Source organism: Macrotis lagotis, chromosome X (assembly GCF_037893015.1).
Source record: "Macrotis lagotis isolate mMagLag1 chromosome X, bilby.v1.9.chrom.fasta, whole genome shotgun sequence".
Lineage (NCBI taxonomy): Eukaryota > Metazoa > Chordata > Mammalia > Peramelemorphia > Peramelidae > Macrotis > Macrotis lagotis.
In genome coordinates this window covers 598,493,183-598,518,706 of record NC_133666.1, presented here as the reverse complement: position 1 = coordinate 598,518,706, position 25,524 = coordinate 598,493,183, and the positions used below count along the sequence as shown (strand labels likewise).

The window sequence follows — 25,524 nt, the reverse complement described above, 5'->3', positions numbered from 1 at the left end:
CTGTTTTAACTCTTCCTGGTTTAGGTAGCAGTACCATATTGGTTTCATAGAAAGAGTTAGGCAGAGTTCCATCTTTCCCTATTTTTCCAAAGAGTTTATATAGGATTGGAATCAATTGTTCCTTAAACGTTTGGGAGAATTCACTTGTGAATCCATCAGGCCCTGGAGATTTTTTTTTAGGGAGTTCACTAATGGCTTATTGAATTTCTTTTTCTGAGGTAGGGTTGTTCAGGTATTTAATCTCTTCTTCATTTAACCTGGGCAACTTATATTTTTGTAAATATTCATCCATTTCACTTAGATTATCAAATTTATTGGCATAAAGTTGGGCAAAATAATTTCAAATTATTACTTTAATTTCCTCCTCATTGGTGGTGAGTTCACCTTTTTCATTTATAATACTAGCAATTTGGTTTTCTTCTTCCTTTTTTTTAATCAAATTGACCAGAGGTTTATCAATTTTATTGGTTTTTTCATAATACCAAATTTTGGTTTTATTTATTAATTCAATAGGTTTTTTTGCTTTCAATTTTATTAATTTCTCCTTTGATTTTTAAAATTTCTAATTTGGTATTTGATTGGGGATTTTTGATTTGTTCTTTCTCTAATTTTTTTAGTTGCATGTTTAGTTCATTGAGTTCCTCTTTCTCCAATTCATTCATATAAGCATTTAGAGCTATAATATATCCCCTGAGAGTTGCTTTGAATGAATCCCATAGGTTTTGGTATGTTGTTTCATTATTATCATTATCTAGGATAAAATGGTTAATTCTTTCTATAATTTGTTTTTGGTCCACTCATTTTTTAAGATGAGGTTATTCAGTTTCCAATTTGCTCTGGGTCTATATCTCCTTGGCCCAGTATTGCATATGACTTTTATTGCATTGTGATCTGAGAAAGATGTATTCACTATTTCTGCCTTTCTGCAGTTGATCATTAGGTTTTTATGTCCTAGTACATGGTCAATTTTTGTATAAGTTCCATGTACTGCAGAGAAAAAGCTATATTCCTTCCTATCCCCATTCAGTTTCCTCCATAAGTCTACCATATGTAATTTTTCTAAAAATCTATTTACCTCCCTAATTTCTTTCTGTTTGTTTTATGATTTGATTTATCTAGATCTGATAGCAGGAGGTTGAGGTCTCCTACTAGTAGAGTTTTGCTGTTTATGTCTTCCTGTAATTCTTTCAGCTTCTCCTCTAAGAATTTGGGTGCTGTCCCACTGGGCGCATATATATTCAATATTGAAATGACTTTATTGTCTATGGTACCTTTTAGGAGGATAAAGTTTCCTTCCTTATCTCTGTTAACTCTATCTATTTTTGCTGCTGCTTTGTCTGAGATAAGGATTGCTACTCCTGCTTTTTTTACTTCAGCTGAAGCAAAATATATTTTGCTCCAACCTTTTACCTTTACTCTATATGTATCTCTCTGCTTCAAATGAGTTTCCTGTAAGCAGCATATTGTAGGATTCTGGTTTTTAATCCACTCTGCTATTTGCTTATATTTTAAGGGAGAGTTCATCCCATTCACATTCAAGGTTATGATTACTAATTCTTTATTGCCCTCTGTGCTATCTTCCCTCTGTTTGTATTTTTCCCCCTTCCCCCCTTTTATCCATATTCCCCAGTATTTTGTTTTTGAATACCACCCCCTTCAGTGTGTTTGCCCTCCTATATCACTCCCTCCCCTTTCTTTCCCCTTTCCCTGTTCCCTTCCCTTCCTTTTGTTATTTCCCCTTATTTCCTCCACTCCCCTTCCCTTTCTCTGTCCCCCCTCCCCTTTTCCTCTTTTACTTATTGAAAGGTTAGATGTTTTATAAGTTAACTGAGTATGTGTAGGTTGACTTTAAGCCAAGTCTGATGAGAAGAAGATTTAGGTGTTTCTCCTCTACTCCCTTCTTCCCCTCTATTACCATAGGTTTTTTGTACCTATTAGTGTAATGAGATTTGTCCCATTCAATCCCCTCGCTCCTCCCGTCTCTTTCCTGTCCCCCTTTTTAGGGAGGTGGTGTATTTTTTTAGATCATTCTATCTAAGTCATAGAAAATTCTGAGTGTCTGTCCCTTCTAGTTCAGTATATTCTGTTGAATAGAGTCCAAATTCCTGAGAGTTATTAGAGTCTTTCTCCCCAGTGGAGTTAAAGCCAGTTACATCCCATTAGATATCAGTCTCATCGATAGGTCATGGATGTCCATCATTTCTGGCTAGGTATATTCTCTCTGTTAGTTACATTTCTCAGGATTCTCAGGATTTATGAGAGTCTCTACCCCCCCCCCCCCCCCCCCGTGCTGGGATATAGCCAGTTTCAACTTGCTGGATTACATTTTTTTCCTTTTACTGTCCCCCCCCCCCTTTTTTTTTTTTTACCTTTTCATGTGTCTCTTGAACCTCCTGTTTGATATCCAAATTTTCTGTTTAGCTCTGGTCTTTTCATCAGAAATTTTTGGAATTCTTCCATTTCATTAAATGTCCATCTTTTTCCCTGGAAGAGAAGGCTCAGCTTTGCAGGAAAGTAGATTCTTGGCTGCATTCCAAGCTCCCATGCTCTTCAAAATATCTTGTTCCAGGCCCTTTGATCCCTTAAAGTTGATGCAGCTAGGTCCTGCATGATCCTTACTGTGGCTCCTTGATATTTAAATTGTTTCTTTCTGGCTGCTTGCAGGATTTTCTCTTTTATCTGATAGTTCTGGAGTTTGGCCACAACATTCCTTGGTGTTTTCCTTTTAGGATCTTTTTCTGGTGGAGATCGATGTACTCTTTCAATAACTACTTTGCCCTCTGATTCCATGATGTCAGGGCAGTTTTCCATCACTAGATCCTGTAATATTAAGTCCAGGCTTTTTTTCTCTTCAATGTTTTCAGGAAGTCCTATAATTTTCAGGTTTCCCCTCCTCGATCTATTTTCAAGGTCAGTGGTTTTGTTGATGAGGTATTTCACATTTGCTTCTATTTTTTCTATTTTTTGATTTTGTTTAACTGACTCTTGCTGTCTCGTGGAGTCATTAGTTTCTGTAGACTCCATTATTTTTTGGGGGAAGGAGTTTTCTTCATTAACCTTTTCCAGTTGGTCGATTCTACTTTTGAAAGAGCTTTCCATTTGACCAATTGAGGTTTTGAGAGAATTAATTTCTTTTTTGCATTTGCTCATTTGAGGATCTGAGAGAATTATTCTCATTTTGTAATTGTCCAATTGATGATCTGAGAGATTTATTCTTCTTTTGTGTTTGTCCAATTGTACTTTCTAAGGTTTTGTTTTCTTGTTGCAAGGTATTAATTGTCCCCCCCAAATTTTCCAGTTGATTTTTAAACTCCTTCCTTATTTCTTCAAGGAAGTCTTTCTGTGCTGGAGACCAGATTGTATTCTCCTCAGATGTTCCAGGGCTCTCTGGGTTGGAGTCTTTCCCTTCCAGGAATTTTTCTATGGATCCACCTTTCTGCTGACCCTTCTTCATTATGCTAAGACCTTGAGTTGGGTGGGGCTGGTTCACCTGGGCTTGGGATCTCTAAAGGCTTTACTGAGTGCAGTTTCTCTGGCTGGCCAGTAGGATGTGCTGGTTGCCCTCTCTGGGGTGTCTGTCACCTTGGTTTCAAGGCCTTCTCCCTTTGCTTGCCGGAGGGAATTCAAGCTATTGAATACTTTTGCCTTCAATCAATGGTGGGCTTTACCCTGGCCTGAGGTGATTCCTCAGCTGGGCTGGTTCTTTTGCTCACACACCTGGGCCTGAGGCAGAAATAATTTGCATTTGTTTGGGAGGAGGCCTCAGTGCAATGGAGGCATGGGCTCAGAGTTTCTCAGACCAGAGGAGCCCAGGGATGGTGTCCACAGCTCTCCTACACCAGACCTCTCCCCGCAGCCCCTTCCCCAAGCTCCAGGGGGACAGCACTAACACCAGCGCCTCTGCTTCCCCACGGACCCAAGCCCCCTTCGTCCAACCCCACCACTGATCCAGCAGGTCCGGCTCTCAGGCCCTCAGACTCCCAGTTCCGATTCAGCTGTTGGTCTGGCTGATCTTCCCTGGGAGCTCAGACTCACCTGCCAGTACCTTGGCTGAGTAGCCAAGGCTGCTGCAGGAGACAAATCCTGAGGTAGATTTTCCTCTCCTGGCTTTTCTTTCTGGGTTTCCTGGTTCAGATTTCTTTTAAGAGGTTTGTTTCATGTGATAGATGGGGAAGAGATCAGGAGACTTTAGACTGTGCCTGTCTTCTCTCCGCCATCTTGGCCGGAAGTCCTGAGAAAGTTATTTCTTGTTGATGTTGTTCAGCTGTTCAGCCATGTCCAACACTTTGTGATCTCATGACCATAGAACAGCATTTCTATAGTCCACTACTCTTGAAATTTAAGTTCACATTCATCACTTCCATGACAGTATCCAATTCATCCTCTGCCATCCTCTTTTCCTTTTACCTTCACTCTTTCCCAAGACCAGAATCCTTACCAATGAGTTCCTTCTTCTCATCATATGACCAAAGTATTTGTTTTAGCTTCAATATTTGACTTTCCAGTGAATAACCTTAATTTCTTTAAGTACTGACTAATGTGATCTCCTTGCTGTCCAAGGAACTCCCAAAAGTCTTCTCCAGCACCAAAATTCAAAAGACTTGGGTTCAAATTCTGCTTCAAACACCTATGCTGGGGCAGCTAGATGGCACAGTGGTTAGAGTGCTGGCCCTGGAGTCCAGAGTACCTGAGTTCAACTCCAGCCTCAGACACTTAATAATTACCTACCTTTGTGGCCTTGGGCAAGCCACTTAATCCCATTGCCTTGCAAAAACCTAAAAGAAAACACCTATGTATAATCTGGGTAAAAATAAATTCTCAACCTCTCCAAGTTTCAGTTTCCTCCTCTTAAAAATGAAGATATTAATATCTCCCTATTAGGTTCTGGTAATGCTCAAATGAGATATAAAAAGTTAGACAATTACTATTATATTTACAAAGATAATGCCTTGGATAATAGAGAATGAAGTGGGAATTACAAAATCAAATGTAAATGGAATTTTCAATCTAGTCAAAACATTGCAAATCAATTTGCACTGAATGATGGGTTCACCTTGGATCCTTCAATTTAGTTCCATTTAACAAATGCTGAGTAAGCACCTACAATATACTAGACTGAGAGAAAGACATAGTCCCTTCCCTTATGGAATTTCCAGTTAGTTTTCCCAATTATTCAGTAGTTGCCATTATTTTTCCAATTATGCAGTTTTCTGATATTTCTTCCCACTGATTTAGCCTTGCTAGGAAAAAGAATTTTCTTGCTCCTCTTTGTTTGTCCAAATAAAGGCATATCCTCATAGGGAACTCGTGTTGTGTGCTCTTTTGCTTGTCTGGTAATTGCCTCTCCCTTTGGCCTGGGAAGACTAACAAACTCCTTATTCCCTTGCCTGTCCTTAAGGGAAGAATAAGAGAACAAGACCTGAATCCTCAGGATATACATAAAAGAAGGTAGGAAAGGGAAGACTGTTGGGAGGTCTTCAGTTTAATAGAAGATACTTGAAAAGAAAGTCTAGAAGGGACAGAATATAGAAAACTACACTAGCAAAGTCATGAAGAAGAATATTTTTGTGGCATCCCAGAATGGACAAAATATTTGGGTACCCAAGGCAAGTTTTGGTCCCCTGTTGATCATGTTCTTCTGCAGGCTTTTAGACTTGGCTATAACACAAGAAATTTTATTTACCACAAATAAATCACTATGTGCTATGGGGAACAAAGTGATCTGACATTACAATTGGGTCAGTTTATAAAAATCATATTCAAAATCGTTCCACATTCTAGAGAACAGCTCCCCCAAATCCCCAATCTGAATAGTGCACTCTGGCTGCTTCCTTTCCCCCACCCCGGTCCAGTTCTCAAGGGCATGCATTGACTGATATTAAGCTATTTATAACATGCACATATCTTCGAGTGGTGGATAGAAGACTGAATAAGCTGGTGGAACTGAATCTCTCTGTCTCTCTGTTTCTCTGTCTTTGTCTCTTTCTATCTATGTCTGTGTCTGCCTATGTCTCTGTATCTTTCTATGTCTGTCCCCTTCCTCCCTCCCTCCTTCTCTCTCTCTCTCTCTCTCTCAAATGAAATGTCTTAAGTTTGGAATTAAGAAAGTCTTCCTGCTTACCAATAGCCTTTGATTATTAATATACCTGGGACAAAAGTCTAGTTATCTTCCCATGACAGTGCATAGCTGGGACTAAAATCAAGGTATCCTACCTCCTAGTCCAGGGATCTTTCTAGCATATGATGTTACACAGCTATGGAAGAAAATAATAATTATAACCATACTCATTGTAGTAATAGTAGTAATAATAATGATTAGTGTTTAAATAGCATTTTAAGGTTTACAAAATGTTTTATGGATATCATTTCATTTGATCACCATAACAATCCCTGAGAAGTAGATACTATTACTATGCCCATTTCACAGATGAGAAACTGAGGGCAAACAGAGCTTAAATAATTTGCAAAGGATCATATAGCTAGAATTATATCTTATACTCAGAGCTCCCTTACTTTAGGCCCAGATTTCTATTCACTGCACTTCCTATAGGAATGTCACATTAACCATTTTTTGAATCATCTTCTCATTTAATCTACACACTAAACCTATAACTTTGTACAGAATAATATCTATTTTACAGAGCAGGACACTACAAGCTCTGGGAACTTGGATGAATGCATTTGCCTTTCTGAAAGTTTAATCTCATTATTTAGACTTCCATTGGTGGCAATAAAAATACCAGCATTCCCTACTTCCCACAGCTGTGAGTATCAAAAGAGATCTGGTATATTGATTGCTTTCTCTACATACTCATTAGAATTACAAAGTCCTTTCTTTACATAGTTTTATAAGGTAGATAAGGAAGTAATGCTATCTATACCCATTTTAAATGTGAAGAAATCGGTTCAGAGAAATTAATGAACTTTCCCAAAAAGAGCCTTAACTAGGACAAGAGGAAGACGATTACATGCTAAACTCTGGTGTTACTGCACTTTGAAGGATTGCAAAAGCTACCTAAATTAGTATACCTAGATCAAAAGTCTTATTGCCCTATTCAGTTAGACTCTTTCCATTGTCATATCCCTAGACAGTGGCAGGATTGAGACTAGAATCCAGGTTTTCTGCCTTCCAGTCCAGGGCTTTCCCCAGTAATTAAAACTTAAAGAAATTCTATGAAAGCAGATCATTTATAGGCACCTTTTGATCAACTATGAAACCAATTTGACAGGGGAGGGGAACCGTTGAACCAATTAGCAGTAGGGGAGAATAGAAAGGCCATTTTACCTAAAAACTTCAGATTCAAATTCAACAGGTCAAGAGCTATCACCACTTAACTATGGGACAAGAGTATTTGAATATTCTCTTAATCTTACAATCAGCTAGCTATACATAGTATTTCTTTCCATCTAGATTTTCTTTCCATTATTGGGGCAGGTAACAAAAAGAAAGAATAGCCGATGAATATTCCACATGTTGTAATGCTATCCCTTAATAAGAATAAATATGCTATCCATACATTGGGTAGATCTTTTATGAAGGATTTATGGAAGGACATAGGACAAGAATGAATAAATGAGTATGAATGAATAGGATTATAGAATCACAGATCTAATGTTGAAATGGATTCAGTGGATAAAATACTAAACAGGGAATCTTGGAGATCTGAATTCAAGTCCAGGTTCAACTGCTTAGTAGTGTATGATCCTGGATATGTCACTTAACTTCTGTTGCCTTAGTTCTCTCATCTGTAATATGGGAATGATAATAGATCTCCTTATGTCATTTGTGAAATGCAGATAATGATAGCAGGGATAAATATAACATAATAATAGTAAGGATAAAATAGGATAATATGTATAAAGCAATTTGCAAAACAAAGTACTATACAAGAACCATATAGAATATATAAAAAAGCTTTAGAGCATTATTACGCTATTAGACCATAAAGATTTTGGAACATTCTGTAAGATATTGTTTTTGTTACTGTTACTGATTATTACTTCATTCTAGAGAAAAAATTAAAATAACACAAAGGAATCACAAGAGCTCTTAAACAAGCAAGACATTATTATGATGAGTCTCATAGCAATATTAATTTAGGCCATGAAACTTAATCCCCTCATTTTATAAATGAGAAAAACTGAAGCACATAAAAGTCAAGTGACTTGCCTATGATCACGCATCTATTGAGTGGCAAAACTGAAATTAGAACTCAAGTTCTTTGATTCTGATTCCAACTTTCTTTCAGTTAATTAAACCCAATTATTCCTGTCTTTTGTCTCTCTGTATTTCATCACTCTCACATTCACAACTAACCCTAACTTCTTTTGTGGTTTATATAGTTTTGATGCTATCTTCAACATATTTTTATCATATTATTATCCTTTGGATCATTTGAAAGTAATATTGCTCTAAGATCATAGTATTCAACTGATATTTCCCTCAACTCAGTCCACAAGCCCTTTTAGATTTTTAAAATACAGGAAGTGACTATCCTGGTGATGGTATTGATATAGGAAATTCTTAAATGAGGAAGGCCTTGAGGTTGACCCTTTTTCTGAACCTTATAATAATAGAGAATTATTTAATAAAGTCATACATTGATAATACCCATAGGATAAAGGTAGTACCTTTTGTTCACACTCTCTTTACTTCAGAGACAAAGTGATAAATAAAATCTGGAATTTTTTATACTTGATTTCATTTTCTTATGCTTTCGTAGCTGCATTTATCAAGACAGTCTTTTTTTACCCATTTCTCAGATACAATCACAACCATCCAAGGCCTAGAGGTTATGATTCACTTTATTAGTCTTTGGACCATTCAGAACAAAAAAGCTTTCATTCTTTCTTCTCCAGCTCTACTTCCTTTTTCAACTGGACCCAATTAGCCTTTGTTATTGGTTTCTCAGGGCTTAAAGGCTTTCAAAGACTGGTTCTTAGAAATCAGGTGCCATTTCGGAGATGAGCTTGTCATACTAGATCCTGCTATGCCCACAGAGAACAAAGGTAGAATTATTCGCTTTTAAGCCATACTGAAAAGAGAAGACATAACTATTGTGACTCAGGGGGAGGAATCCTTTCCACCTTCTGATCATCCATCCATTTAAGTATTCATTTTCTAGTGGCACAATTAGAAAGCAAAATGATCTCTCCCCCTCTGCAGAAAGAATTTAAACCTCTTAAACTATAATGAGCTGGAGTAATTCACAACCAATATCACAGATTTTGGACTTGAGTGCTTTCTTTTTTTTGACAATATATTCACCCCACACTCATAAAAAATCATCTGGGACCCATATAGTGTGAAGTAAATAGAGGTGAACTCAATAGTACAGGTAATAATATTGATATGATCTGCACCCAGTGGACTGTTTCAATGCTAAAACATCTCAGCACCTACCTCCAGAGATTCTTTGCCCTAGGTCATCTATTCCAAAGTCACCCATAGGGTTTTAAAATCAGGATAGAGCATCTACAATGAATCTTACTTTAAGAACCTTATCATGATCTATGTATACACTCTGGATATACTTATCTCCTGACAGATTATAGTGTGGTTAGCCTTCTTGTACTCTACAGCTGGCTTAAGTAATTCTATAAAATACTAAATCCATATCAAGAGACCACTGGAATTTATGAGCCAAATGCTTCCTTGCCCTAGCAAAGTATCCCTCCTCATTTTATTTTCTCTATTTCATACTCTAAGATATACATTTAAAAAATAAAATTGTTAAATGACTACTATTGTGCCAGAGCTTAAGGTCTGATATAAAGATAAATAAGAAAGGATTTGTGCTCTCCTGGAAGTTGAGGCAACAGCAGAAATACCATAATCCAAAATAGAGTATGATAATTGCATTGGAAGGGTTATACATCTTAATAACTTTCTGTTTATCACTTGGAACATGACATATAAAACATAAGATACTTTATTCATTCATCAAATATTCAATGAAGAGTAAAACGCTGCAAGATAGTAAGAAAACCAAAGATGAATTTGGTGTCACTCTTACCTTCAAGAAACTTACAGTTTGGTAGCAAATTAGGTTTCACTAAAGTAGGTGGTACAGAAAAGAGAGTACAACCCTGGAGTCAAGAGGACCTGAGTTCAAATCTGACCTCAGACATTTGACATTTACTAGCTACGTGACCTTGAGCAAGTCAGTTAACCTTGAACAAAGGAAAATAGCATCAGGCTATCAGGTTTCAATGTTTATCTCCAATTATGCCCATAAAACTATCTATCCCTGCCTGTATCTATAACTCTGGTGGAAAAAATATTTCCAAAATGATTTCAGCTTTAATGTTCAACAGTTAGATCACCAAAGCTTAGATATGAAAGAGAATTTAGAAATAATCCAGAGAAAGGATTTAATGATTGAGATCTGGAAAGGGCATCACAACTCACAGGATCAAATCCAATCCTATTACTTTATAGCTGAAAGAAACTAAGGAACCAGAGAAATTGAGTGGCCTCCCCAAAGTTACATGGCAATGGCAATGCCTACTGCTACAGGAGCAGAGTCTGGATTTGAAAAGAGATCATTTGACTTCAAATTCAATACTTACTTCTCTATATGCAAGGGTGCTAATTATAGATATCCTTGGGTGACCACTCCCCTCATTTTATAGGTGATTAGTCTGAGACCCAGAAAAAGTATAACAACCTTTCCAGACTCACAAAGCTGTTATGTGACAGTGCTTGGATTCAAACTCAGGTTTTCTAATTCCAAATCAAGTATTTGTACACTGTGTCTCATAGACTACCTCTAATCTTTCTATATGAGGCGTTAGGTGACTCAATAAAAATGGAATCAGAAAGAGCCAACTTGAGATTTTTAATAGCTGTGTTATTCTGGGCAAGTCACTTAACCACATCTGCCTCAGTTTTCTCATCTGTAAAATAAGCATGAAAATATCAGTTACAACCCAGGATGCTGGACATGGATTAGGAGATCTGAGTTCAAATCTAACTTCTGCTATTTATTAGCCTTTTGATCATGGCCAAATCCTCTTTGATCTCTCAAAACCTCAATTCCTACTTCAGTAAAACAGAGATAATAACACTTGCTCTACTTTACCATAAGGGGATTTTGAGGAAGGTGCTTCATAAACTCTAAAGCATTATTGGAGTTTGCAATACTATTATCATGCATAGACAACAAAAAAATGATACCAAGGAAAAAACTCAACTTGTTGAAGTCTATAAAGCATTTGAATACCTTTGTCCTTAATTGTTCCATTTAAGAATTATTTAACTTAAGAAAATATGACTGAATAATGGATCAGACAGGAAGTATACTAATGCCTTCTAATTTTTAATAATTAGGAGTGAACATAAAATATAAGCAGATATACACACCTGACATCAAGTATTTGACATGCTTGAGTTAGGACCTGACCTATCTCAGGAGGCATTTCAGTTATCCCCCTATTTCTTGTTACTTTGATTCCTATTTGATCCTAATTCAGCTCACAAAGATAATTGTACATTGAGACTTGTCTGAAATTTAAACCATTATTATACAGTGGTAGGTCACTCCTCATTCTCAAAACTATTTTGCATTTATCATACACACACACACACACACACACACACACACACACACACATTATATATATATATATATATATATATATATATATATATATATATATATATATAATTTATCTATATACATGTTGTTTCTTCCCAAGTACCCAATACTATTAGGATGTAAGCTCCTTGAGGTTAGGGACTGTTTCATTTTTATCTTTGTATCTCTAGTATCTACCTACCTGCTTATCACAGTAACTGGAATGCAGTAAATGTTTAATTAATCCTTTAAATTGAATTCCACAAAGTTTCCAGAAAAAAAAAAAGATGACAAGGTGGGAGGATAGTTCCAATGGTAGACATTTGTATTTTCTGTGAGGAAGAAGTCCATGGTGTTCACATAGAGAAATGCCCTTTGAAAGGCACATAAATACCCCTTTAATAAATGAACATAGAGCTTGAATGTTTGGACCCTTGACTTCAAAAGCAAATGACTCCCATATTAAAGATTCCATCTAATGTGCCAGTTAACATGATCATCCATTTTAAATCCTACCCCAGCCTCAAATGACTAGAAACATTATACCTACTAATGTCCAACCAGGGATGCCTCTATCTTCAAAATTCTTCACCAAGCACATTTTTCCCTTTTCCTGGGGATGTGTGAGGGGATCTTAGAATAGAAGGCTCATAACAGAGATGGTCATGCAATGTTAAAAGTTTTTACTGAAGGAGGAAAATTGTTCACTTTTGCTTATTTTGTAGCCAAAAGCTGGGTCTCTTGGATCGGGTTCGACTTTCTAATCCTCGTGGTACCAATACTAAAGGAAAGCTATTTACCCCTCTGAATGTAGATGCCATAGAAGAAAGCCCTTCTAAAGAGCCAAAAAATGTTGGCTTGAACAATAAGGAACGTTTTCGGACTGCATTCCGAATGAAAGCATATGCCTTTTGGCAGAGCTCTGAAGGTAACCCCAGCTCTCCTTCCTTCCTCCAACTTCCTCTCGCTTTTTCTCCACTTCTGAACTCATTTCCTTTTCCAGTTCTATTTAATTGTCTTTGAAATTTGCCAGGATCTTCGAAATAGCCCATTCCCTCTAAATCTGAGTAACTCACCACCTTAGCCCATCTTTTGCATTCTCACTAAGCATTTGGTGGTGAAAGTTCTCCCTACAAAAAAAAGTTAAAAGGTAAATTTCCAGGAAATATACATCCCAACCAGACAAATGCATTTAATAATAATAATAATAATAATTAACATTTGTAAATTGCTATAAAGTTTTCAACAGTCTTTCTCTATATTATCTTATTTGAGACTTTGCTTGGGTATGTAACCTTTATAACCTTTTACGGAGAAAGAAAATGAGGCTTAATGATGTCCAGTGACGTGTTCACATAGTAAATAAATGGCAAAGGCAGGATTTGAACCTAAATCTTCTTGATTCACTAATTATATTTTAGGTAAGTTATAACGCTTCCATTTTTCAGGACCCTCCAGCATCAGAGGATAGTGAATATGGAAAGGCAGCAAGATGTTGCAGATAGAAAAGCTGCAAATCAAATCCTGACTCTGACATTTCTTTTCTCTCTGATACTGGGCAAGTGACTAACCTTTCTGAGACTCACCCCAATTTATTAGTAAGATGCAAATGATATACTGAGTCCCTATCTCACAGGTTCATATGAGGATCCATTGAAAAATGTTCTAAAGGTTATATGCAAGCTTTCAAGTATTATAGATATATTGTTACTATTTTTATTATAATTATTATACACTGTATCTCTTACCCCTATATAAGTACCTTATATAGCATTTCTGTACATGGCAAATTCTTAGGATTCACAACTGTTGGCTTCATTATCATATCTCTAAAGGATCTTTTCTAAAAAGGAATATGTTAGATTAGGATGTGATACCACTTCCACTCACTGAGAATTTAGGGAATATAAATGATAGGATCATAGATTTAGAGCAAGAAATGACCTTATTGGATCCAACTCCCTTATTTATAGATCAGAAAACTGAGGCTCAGAGGAGTTAAGAGACACATAGCCAGGAATTTTTTATTTCAAATCCAGTACTCTAGCCATAACACCAGATTGTCTCAAGAAGCACTAATTGTACAATTCAATAATTCAATATTTATCAGTTGCCTTCTGTGAGCATGGCACTCTGCTAGGCACATTATAGTGTCTGAAGAGGAACAAAAAATGAACCCTTAGGTACTTGCAATCTGATAATATATATACATATATATATATGTGTGTATAGATATATATAAACATGCATTTATGCATATACATGCCTACATACACAGACCAACTCAAACATATTGTGTTGTGTATACATGAGTAGACATAACATATACATGTGTACACACAACTAGGAATATATGCATTTATGTGCATGTGTGTGTTTTGTATGCTTGTATGCATATATAGACATGAATTATGTTTATGTTCTATTCATATATACATACACACATGTATGTATGGGTATGCACAGATAAATAATTTATCATTCTATTGTTTGAAGATTTTTGTGATTTCTGTGATATATTTACCTACCAACACAAACTTCCTACTTCTCAATATATTGTCTTGGCTAATAATGATAATAATGATAACACGCACAAGGATGAACCTTTCCAAACTTAAATAACCTGGTCCTTGGATGACAAAACATAGGAGAACTCAACTATTTTCAACTTTAAAGACCACATCTGAGCTTGACCATAAATGACTGACTCACCTCTATGCCATACCAAGGCATTGAAATAGAATATTAGCCCTATAAACATGTATTAAACTCCTTCTGTGAACATAGTAGATACTAGTAGTCAGAGGGGGTGGGAATTAGAAGTTAAAAGACCCACATTTAAATCCTAGCTCTGCCACCTACTTCCTATGTGGTCTTAGGTAACTAATTTACTTAACCTCTCATCCTCCATTCCCTCATCTGCAAAATGAGGGGACTTGGACCAACTAGTCATTAATTTCTTTTCTTGTTCTAAATCTATGATCCTCTAAGCCATGACCCTTGCCCTTATGGAGTCTTACAGGACATACAAATATTACATTATATCTCCCTAACATTAAAGTGCTTCACAAATCTATCTTATTTTGAGTTTTGTAGCAGCTCCATGAAGAAAGTAATTCCAATACTCTTATTTTACCCATGAAGAACTTGAGACCCATTCAAATTAAGTAAGATGCTTAAAATCTTATAATTAGTAATTGATAAAGACAATACTCAATCCCATTTCTTCCAACACGAAGTCCCAATATGTCACACAATTCTGAACTCTAAAGCTGAACGTCTAGTTTTAATTAATTGAAATTATTTTTTAAAAGAAAGCATAGAGCAAAAAAATGTCATAGAGGCCAACTCCTCATTTTATTAATAAAGAAGTTAAGTCAAAAAGGTATTAAGTAATTACTCCAGGGCCTCACATTTAGCCACTATTTGATCATAATTTGAACTCAGGTCTTTCTGATTCCAAATCTAACATACCATACTACCTTTCTGGGGTGCTAATTCAAAAAGATCCCTAAGCCTCCTGGGGTTCCATGATCCAGTTTTTAGGTTTTTGTATCCTATTTCCTAGATGCTGGGACAGGAGAACCCATGACTGAAGAACGGGGCTACAGTAATGAATTCCTCATAGAAGACATGATCCCCACTCTGAAGTCAGCCATCAGAGCAGTCAGGTATTATTTTTATTGCATTTTTTTTTGTTTCTCTAGAAACAAATTGAAACAACCAGAAATCATTTCTATTCCAAGGAGAATTCTCCCCTGAGTGGTCAGGGAAATACTGGCCCTTGGTCGACTTTGGAGACAGGTAAGTATCACCCTTAGCTTTTGTTGTTATTATTCAGATGTTTCCACCATGTCTTACTCTTTATGACCCCACTTGAGGTTTTCCTGACAAAAATACTGAAGCGTTTTACCAGCATTTAATAGGTGAGAAAACTGAACAGTGTTAAGTCTGGATCACACTGCTAGTAAGTATCTAAGGCTGATTTTGAACTCAGGTCTTCCTGATTCCAAGTTTGATGTTATTCACCTAGCTGTTCCACCCTTTGTTAATATGTCAAATTTACATAAGTCAAATTTAAAAGACACACTCATTTAAAATATTACATAAAAGCACAGAGTCATAGAATGTAGCACTAGAAGGGAAATCAGGAAGTACACTGAATGCGACTAACCCCTCTTCTACATACCACCCTTTCAAATGTTTGTATGTCATCATTAATTCAGTCTTCACCAGCAGTTTAGTTGCTGCATTAAATCCTCATATGATACTTTCAAGTGCCCTTGATATCTTCCTCTCCATCCTCTTAACATGTTCCATTCTCCCAATTCAGTACCAGAACTGATAACTACCTCCAGATAACAGCTACAATACAATAATTAGCATTTATATAGAACTTTAAAGTTTGTGAAGTGCTTTATATTATTTTATTTCAGATGAGAGCTTCTATCATCTATTACATAAGAAAGTGATTTATGCAGTAACAAGTAATTCCCAGCGGTTCTTTTTTCCTTCTAAAAATCAGAGAATAGCTTCCATGTACCTTCTAGCAGTGTTCTCCCTGTATAATAACTATTCTGATTGAAAAGGCAGGCAGGGATCAAATTTGGGCTGACTTTAACAAGTCAGTCTGAAGGTCTTTTCTCTCCTCCACTATTCTAGTGTCTTTTTTTAACCTCTCTTTTTTAACAAGACAATCAAGCACAGGATTTTGTCTAGACTAGAAAATGCAAGTCTAATCTCTCTATTCATATTTACTTAATAATTCATAGGCAAAATGAAACCCTATCTCCCTCTATATAAAGCCACTCAGTTCTCAAACTCTCTGAACTTTTTTAAGTTCAGAGCCAACTAGACTATGATTATTTTCATAGAGATTCCTTATGAAAAGGACCCCATGAAATAACTTTATTCTTTATTACATGGAAATTCTAATGTTATGGATTGCTAAATAATTTTATGAAGATGAATGAAGGCAAAGAAACTTATATTGAAGCATTAGGACTCCCTATCAAATGAAAAACTATAAAAATAAAGATTAAAACATCAAAGAAATTAGGACTTGCTTCGCAAAATTCTCTCTACTAAAAATTCATTTCCCACATTACTATAGCTTAAAGGCTAGTATATCTGCAGTGATACATTAAAAAAAAGAATCCATTATCATATTTGTTTTTCAAAACAGCCTCAAGTAATAGATTGAATAGGTGTTAATTACTCCCATTTCATAAATGATGAAAACGAGACTTAGGGACACTCTCAAAGGACTCAGCTAGTAAATGATAGGTCTAAGATATCAGACTCTTGTTTCACCATAGCCAGTGGACTCAGAGATGATTTTTCTATGACTTTGTGGAATCAGGCTTATTATTTCAGTCACAAATATATAAACCTTTCCCTCTCCCCACCTCTATCTAGGGTCCTGGTAGCACTGGTCATGAGGTATTTTCTGTTCCATTTCTGTACATGAAGATAGGGAAAGTGAGAGCAACATTTTACTTTTTGCTCACAGTCCTAGAGACAGAAGGGATCTGAGAGACCATTTTTAGTTCAATACAACTCCCCTCGCCATTTGCTAGATAAGGGAAATGAAGTTTAGAGAGAGGAAGTGACTTTTATAAGGTCACAAGCAATAAACACCTAGAGCTGGAAAAGGGGTAGAGCTGAGGAAGGTACACAGAACACTTACATTTACTTCATTAACATTTTCTCTATAGCATTTGTAAATCTCTAGATAATCAACAATGAATCAAGTCCTGTTGTAAATGTTCACTTTAGAAATTTAGAAGTCCATTCTTTCAAGTCTGTTTGACTGCCCTGAGGCAGGCTCTCACTTGAGAAAGTGCTTCTGGTACTATCCTCCATCCTAAGTATCCTGGAGTCCTATTTCTCTTTCTCTGCCTTTCTCAGTTTCTCTCTCTCTCTCTCCCCTCCCCCCTCCCAATCACTGTCCCCTCACTCTCTCTCACTCTCTCCCCCACTCTCCTCCCTCTTTGCCTTCTCTCTCTCTCTCCTTCTCTCTCTCTCTCTCTCTCTCTTTCTCTCTCTCTCTCTCTCTTTCTCTCTCTCTCTCTCTCTCTCTCTCTCTCTCTCTCTCTCTCTCTCTCTCTCTCTCCCCTCTCTATGTCTCTCTCCCTTTCTTTCCCTTGTCTCTTTCTTACCTCCTTCCATCTCTCTTCTCCCTTCTTTTTCCTCTCCTCTGCTTCCTTTTCTTCTTCCTCTCCTTCTTCCTCATGCTCTTCTTCTTCTTCTTCCTCTCCTTTTCTCTATCTGTCTCTCACTTTCCCTCCTTCCCTCTCCCTCTCTACAATCTTGTAATCATTCATAACTTTTTTTTCAAAAAAAGATATTTTTGAGTCCTTTTAAGGTATCATGCAGGGCCTGAGAGAGAAGCAAAATTAAGACGATACACCACAATGCCCTCCTGGAGAATTTATAGTCCTGCTGGGACTATACAATATTGGAGCTTATAGTCCTGCTGGGAGATAAGGTGCAAATATATAATATGATATGCAGCAACTGCTATGTTTAATAAAGAGATAAAAAGTGAGATCTGAGGAGGAAAAAAATACTGCTGCATAAAAGGAACTAGCAAAGACTTAAGTACAGATTTAAAGCTAAAGGCATCTCAGAGCTCAGGGAATTCATGTTCCTTATACTGCAGATTCCCTAAATAGTAAATGACTTGCCTAGGGCCACACAACTAATAACTGTTTGAGTTAGGGTTTGAACTCAAACTTTCCTGACTATAAGCCCAGTGCTCTTCATAGCATTGCTTCTTCATGGAGGAAATGGCATTTGAGTTGGGCTTTATAGTAAGAACTCACTGGGAAGAAGAGAACATATTCCAGGCTGGGAATAGAGGCAGGAGAACATGAGGCATTTTTAGAAACAGAATGGTAGTTTGACTGGAAGAGAGAGTGCATAAAGGGGAGCATCAAAAGAATATGGAGGGTTGGCTAGGTGGCACAGTGGATAGAGCACCGGCCCTGGAGTCAGGAGTACCTGAGTTCAAATTCAGCTTCAGACACAATAATTACCTAGCTGTGTAGCCTTGGGCAAGCCATTTAACCCCCGACTGCCTTGCAAAAAGAAAAAAAAAACTAAAAAAAAAAGAATATGGAGAGGAAGTGGACCTGTAATTTCCTTGGCACAGAGAACTCTCAGGTGAGAAAAACTCCCTCTAGCAGTACATTTTCTCCTTAACTTTGTCACCTTAAAGTGTTGCCTGGAATGTTGAGATATTTAGTGACTTGCTCTGGGTTATTACATAACCAGAGGCAGAAATTATACTCAGGTCTTCTAACTTCAAGGCCAGTTGTCTATAGACCTCTCTATGAGATGAGTGGAAAGCAAGAGTGGTAACAGATTGTGGAAGGTTGAAATAGCCAAGAAAAGAGATTTGAATTTCATCCAATTGGAAGGCAATACAGTTGCTGAAGATTTTTTTTTTTAGTGCCTACATTTATACAAGAGGAAAATTCTTCTGGCAATGGTATAAAAGATGAATTTTAAAAAAGGAAGGAGAGGAAGTAGAAAGCACTGTTAGAAGGCTATTGAAATTGTCTAAGTGGGAGAAATTAAGTTCCTGTACTATGGTGGTGGCCGGGGGAATAAGAAAGGATGACTCGAGTGGGAGGGAGAGAATAGATATATGCAAAAAGTGAATGGGTTATTTATCAATTCTCTTTGCCTTTCTGTTCTTCCTTCCTTCTTTCTTCCTTTCTTTTTCACTCTTTCACTGTCTCTTTCATTCTCTCATTCATTCATTCTCTCAACCTCACTCTTTCTCTCTCTTTCTTTCTCTCTCTCTTTCTTTCTCTTTCTTTCTTTTGCTCTCTTTCCTTCTCTTTCTTTCTCTTCCTTCCTTCCTTTCTTTCTTCCTTCCTTCCTTTCTTTCTTTCTTCCTTCCTTCCTTTCTTTTCTTCCTCCCTTCCTTTCTTTTCTTCCTTCCTTCCTTCCTTTCTTTTCTTCCTCCCTTTCTTTCTTTCTTCCTTCCTTCCTTCCTTCCTTCCTTTCCTTCCTTCCTTCCTTCCTTCCTTCCTTCCTTCCTTCCTTCCTTCCTTCCTTCCTTCTTTCTTTCTTTCTTTCTTTCTTTCTTTCTTTCTTTCTTTCTTTCTTTCTTTCTTTCTTTCTTTCCTGTGTCTGTCTATCTCACCCAGACTAGAAGTACAATAGCCACCTATGGGCACAAACTCACTTCTCATCACCATGAGAACTTTGTTCCAACTCACCCTTCCTTAGGTAGCCTGGTGAGCCCCCAATCCCTAAGGATCACCATGGACTTAAAATGGATGTTGAATTGGCTTTCACCCTCTTCAGTTCAATCCTACTGAGCTCAAGGGATCTCTTAGTGTTAGCCTCCCTAGCAACTGGAACTGTGTGTACTCCAACACACTTGTGTTGTACTGACTCTCTAATATTTCTCTCTCCTGTTCACATATAGAATACTACAATTCCGTCTCTACAAAAAAAAATTCAAGGAGACTTTGAGGCCTTATGATGTAAAGGATGTTATTGAGCAGTATTCTGCGGGACATCTGGATATGCTTTCCAGAATAAAGTATCTTCAGACAAGGTAAGGCAGACATGCCAGAACAAGAAGCAGCTAAGTGTAACCAGAACAATTTACAACCATTTCAAATGAATGGAAGGCCAGAAATTGCCATGGAAAACAAGAAATATAAGAAATGAAGACAAGAGGAAACATCCCTTGATGATTGATCGTGGGATTTTTTTTACATTTCTTTCCTTCACTCTTTTCTTTCTCCCTTCCCTAATTCCTGTCCATCCCTCCTTCCCTGTCTATTGATGCTTGACTTAGTATGGACACCAAATTATTAACCCTCATGCATCTCAGAACTCTTGAGCTCAAGTGATCCTCCAAACCCAGCCCCTTTGGTAGTAGGGATTAAAGGCATGCTTCGTCATACCTGACCTGCATTGATTCCCCTCCTGAGAGGTCTTATATGCCAATTATAGAATAGATATTACATAGATCTTAATGGCTGAAGTAAAGGATAATGTGAATCTGGACTAGGGCTCAAGAGATATGGATTCTAAGATAAGCTTTTCCTTGATTTACTCTATGAGTTGAGAAGAGTCACTCAGCATTTCTCAGTCTTGCTTTATTTATGTATAAGCATTTAGTAGTCTTCTTTGTTGGCTAAGTGTCACTATTGAAGATTGATGAGATTATGTTTATGTGTGATGTTGAATGAAAATTTCTTGAGGTCAGAAACACCTACACAGATGTTTACAATGTAGATATTTAAATGTTTTGCTGTATTAGATTGAATTGGACTGAATTGGAAGGGGGTCTTCTATTTTTCAAATATAACTAAAACCAATCTCACTGAATCTCAAAATTTTATCCTAATGGTTGGTGATTGACAAACTGAAGAAAGGGAAGAGAGGACATATAGAATAGGGAGTTACCTTTGCCAATACTCAGGCGTCTGTACTCTACTTTTTGTCGATATTCCTTCCAACAGGACAGAAAGCAATCCATTTATGTCTTCTTGACTCATGCAACTTTTAACTGTGTACTCCCTTCAAATACCCACAGTGAATCCTTTGAAAGCCTTTTCTCATTTCTTTTGTTATTAAGAAGATACCAGATGAAATGATACACTGATTCATTCTTTAGAGTAATTTAGCCCAAAGTCATTGGACCCTCTAATACCCCTACTAAATGTGTGTCTCAAAGAGATAAAAAACAAAAAGGAAAATGACCCATATGTACAAAAATATTTATAGCAACTCTTTTAGTAGTGAATAAAAATTAGAATTCAAGGAGATGTTCATTAGTTGAGGAATGAATGAACAATTTATATATGACTGTGATGGAATACTGTTGTACTATAAGAAATGATGAGTAGAATGCTATCAGAATAAACTGAAAAGACTCACATGAACTGAGCAGTGAAAGTGAAATGAGCAGAACATATATAGTAATGCTACTTCTCTACAATGATCAACTGTGAATGATTTAGCTATTCTCAATAATACAACGATCTAAGACAATTCCAAAGGACTTATGATGAAAAATGCTAACTACCTCCAGAGGAAGAATTGATGGAATCTGTAGGTCAGATGGTATACACATCATTGTGGTCACAGCTGGCTAATAAAGCCCCTGTGGATGCAGACTTGGTTAGCACTGTTCCTGAATTAGCTACAGAGGCAGTATTTGCTTATGCAGGAAAGTTTGATCTTCCATAGGCAGTACTTTGTAAAATTGATATGTAGGAAGAATCTTCATTCAGTCAAATATGAGATTAAGACAACTAGGTGTGGCAAGAAACTTTAGAGTTCTCTCTGATAATTTTAAACAGATTGATTCTAACAGATGATTCAATTGTAAGATGGAATACCATTTCATAATTAAATTGCTCAAAGAATCTGGAACCAAAGAACTGATGGAATCTGAATGCAGAACAAAAGAATACTTTTTTTTTTACTTTTCTTGGGTATTTTTGTCTGTTTTTTCCCCACAACATACCATGGAAATATGTTTTGCATGATTGCCTATGTATAACCTATTCTAAACTGCTTGCCTTCTCAAAAGTGTGGGGAAGAGTAAGGGAGGGAAGAAGGAAGAGAAATTTAGAACTCAATTTCTTTTAAATGAATGCTAGGAGATTTCCAGAACCCAAGATGGCAGAGTTAAACAGTAAATCACTGTAACTCTCCCATATTCATCTCCAAACAACCATAAAACCACCCCTTAGAACAAATCTTAGAATAGCAAAATCAGTAAAAACATGAAATGAATGAGGGTTCCCTGTGAGTGCTCATGCAAGATCAGTTCAGTAGTAGGTAAATAGCCAGGACCTACGGAGTCTGTCCCAAGAAACTGATATGACACCCCCTTCACAGTGAAAAGAAAGGGAAAAATTCAAAAAGTATGAGCAAAAAACAACCAAAAAGAATCTGACTATAGAAAATTATTGTGGTGACAGGGAAGGTTAAGATACAAGCTCAGAAGAGGGCAATAATGTCAAAACACCTATGAGCAAAATCCCAAAGAAAAATTGAAGTGATCTCAACCCCCCCCCAAAAAAAAAATCTGGGAAAAATAAATGAGAAAGATGCAAGAGAATTGTGGGGAAAAGTCAACACCTTGGAAAAACAATTGCTTAAAAAAAAGTAAAATTGACCAAATGGAAAAGGAGATTCAAAATTCACTGAAAAAATCTCTTTAAAAAGTATTATTGGCCAAATGGAAAAGGAAGTACAAAAGCTAACTGAGTTAGCTTTAAAGTTAGATTTGAGCAAGTGGAAGTTAATGACTCAATGAAACATCAAAAATCAATCAAACAAATTCAAAAGAATAAAAAAATAGAAGAAAATGAAATATACCTCATTGAGAAAATAATTGACCTGGAAAATAGATTCAGAAGAGACAACAACAAGAACCACTGAACTACCTGGAAGCCATAATCAAAAGGAGAACATAGTCAGCAACTTTCAAGAAATTATCAAGGACAACTGCCCTGATATCCTGGAACCAAAGAACAAAATAGTCATTGAAAAAATCCATCAATCACTTCAGGAAAGATATTCCAAAATAAAAATTCCAAGGAATAGTATAGCCAGATTACAAAATCATTAAATCAAGAAAAAAAATGTAAGCGGTCCTAAAGAAACAATTTAAATATGAGGGAACCACAATCAGGATTAGATAGGATTTAGCAATTATAACAATAAGAGATCATGGCTCATGAAACATGATATTCTCTAAGGCAAAGGAGCTAATACTACAAGCAAGAATCACCTATCCAACCAAATTAAGCATAATACTTTTGGGAGGGAATGGTCATTAAATGAACTAGAAGGATTTAAATTTTAATAACAAGACTAGAACTAAGCAAAAATTTTTATCTCCAATATCTAGATCAAAGAGAAGTCTAAAAAGGGAAAAAGAGAAATGAAAACATAAGAGATTCAATGGAGGTAAACTTTTTGCATCCCTACATGAGAAGATAAAATTTGTCATCCTTAAAAATTGTGCTACTACTAATAATGGAAGGAATGTGCATAGATAAATGTTATGCATATGAGGCAAATTGAAGGGAATGACATAAAAAATAAGGGATGAAAAAGAGGTGGATGTAGAAGAAAGCGAAAAGTAAAATGGGATATTCACATGAAGAGGCAGGAAATGACTATTACAGTGCAGGAAAATATGAGAGGTGAGCAATGGGAATTGTTTGAAACTTACTCTCATCAGATTGGTTTCAAGAGGAAATAATATACATAATCAACTGAATATAGAAATCTATCTTACCTAACAGGAAAGTTGGAGGGAAAGAAATTAAGTAAAGGTCAATAGAGAGGAGGGGGAGGAGGGGGACTTGCAGAAGAGAAGGCAGACCTAGGGAGGTGGTAGACAAAAGCAAAACATTGTCAAAGAGGGAAAGGGTAAAAGGAGAGAGGACAAGCAGGAGGTAAAATAGAATGGAGGGAAAGTCACAGTTATCCTATCTATGAATATATGAATATGAATGAATATATTAATGAACTCCTATAAAATGGAAGTAGATAGCAGAGGGGAGAATTCTACAATATATTGTTTACAAGAAGCATGTTTGAAGTAGAGAAACATATAGAGTAAATATAAGGGGATGGAGCAAAATCTATCTTGCTTTAGTTGAAGTAAAAAGAAAGCAAGAGTAGCAATCTTAGTATTAGACAAAGCAAAAGAAAAAATGGACCTAATTAAAAAAGATAAGGAAAGAAACTGTATCTTGCTAATAAGTATAATAGACAATGAAGTAATATCAATACTAAATATATTGCATCAATTGTAGCATCCAAATTCTTGAAGAAGTTCAGTGAGCTATAGGTTTGTGACCTAACAAAAGATAGAGAGCATTGTGAAGTGAGGGCTTACATGTGCAAAAATATTCATAGTGGCCCCTTTTGGGGTGGCAAAATATTGGAAACTGAGGGATGTTGTGGATTAAAAAATGATGAGCTGGCACATTTCAGAAAAAAACCTGAAAAGACTTATAAGAATTGATGCTGAGTGAATTGAGCAGAACCAGGATAACACTGTACATATTAACAGCAATAATTGTGTGATAATCAGTTATGAAAGACTTAGCCCTTCTTGGCAGTCAAGGATCAAAGACAATTCTAAAAGACTTGTGATGGAAATTGCCATCTACATTCAGAGAAAGAACTATGGAACCTGAATACAGAACAAAGCATACTATTTTTGCTTTTTAAAATTTGTTTTATGCTTTTTCTTGCTTATTTTTTCCCTTTTGTTCTAATTCTTCTTTCATAACATGACTAATATGGAAGTATATGTAATTTGATTGACCATGTATAACCTATATCAGATTACTTGCTGACAAAAGGAGGGTGCAAGGAAGGGAGGGAGGTTGAAAAATATGGAAGTCAAAATGTTGAAAACAAAGTTTACATATAATTGGAAAAAATTAAATTAAGTTAAATTAAAAATGAATAAAAGACTTGTACAGATTGATGCACAGTGAAATGAGTGGAAATAGGAAAATATATGTACATATATATCAGCAACATTGTATAATGATCAACTGTGAATGACAGCTCTTCTCATCAGCACAGTGTTTCAAGATAAGAACAAAAGACTCAAGAAGGAAAATAAATACTTTCCACATCCAGATAGAGATCTGATTGACTGTGAACACAGATTGAAGCATATTTTTTCAATTATTTTTTTCTTTCTCATGGTTATTTTTTCCTCTTAATCTGTTTCTTCTTCCACAACTGAAGCTAATGTGGAAATGTTTTACATGATAGTACATATATAAACCATATCAAATCGCCTACCATTTTAGGAAGAGGGGAGGGAAGGGAGGGAAAGAGAGAGGAAAAACTTGGAACTCAAAATCTTATAAAAATGAATGCTAAAAATTGCCTTGAAATATAAATGAGAAAAAATGCTATTAAA

At 36.3% G+C, this 25,524-nt stretch overlaps 1 protein-coding gene across 1 annotated transcript in view; it reads left to right on the top strand.

Annotated features, from left to right (window-relative positions):
- Nucleotides 1-25,524, top strand: part of KCNQ3 (potassium voltage-gated channel subfamily Q member 3) — a 457,133-nt gene that overhangs the window by 412,998 nt on the left and 18,611 nt on the right. The window contains 3 exon segments of the mRNA XM_074202412.1: nt 12,305-12,507; nt 15,148-15,250; nt 20,026-20,157. Of these exon segments, the coding sequence (XP_074058513.1) occupies nt 12,305-12,507; nt 15,148-15,250; nt 20,026-20,157 (438 nt within the window).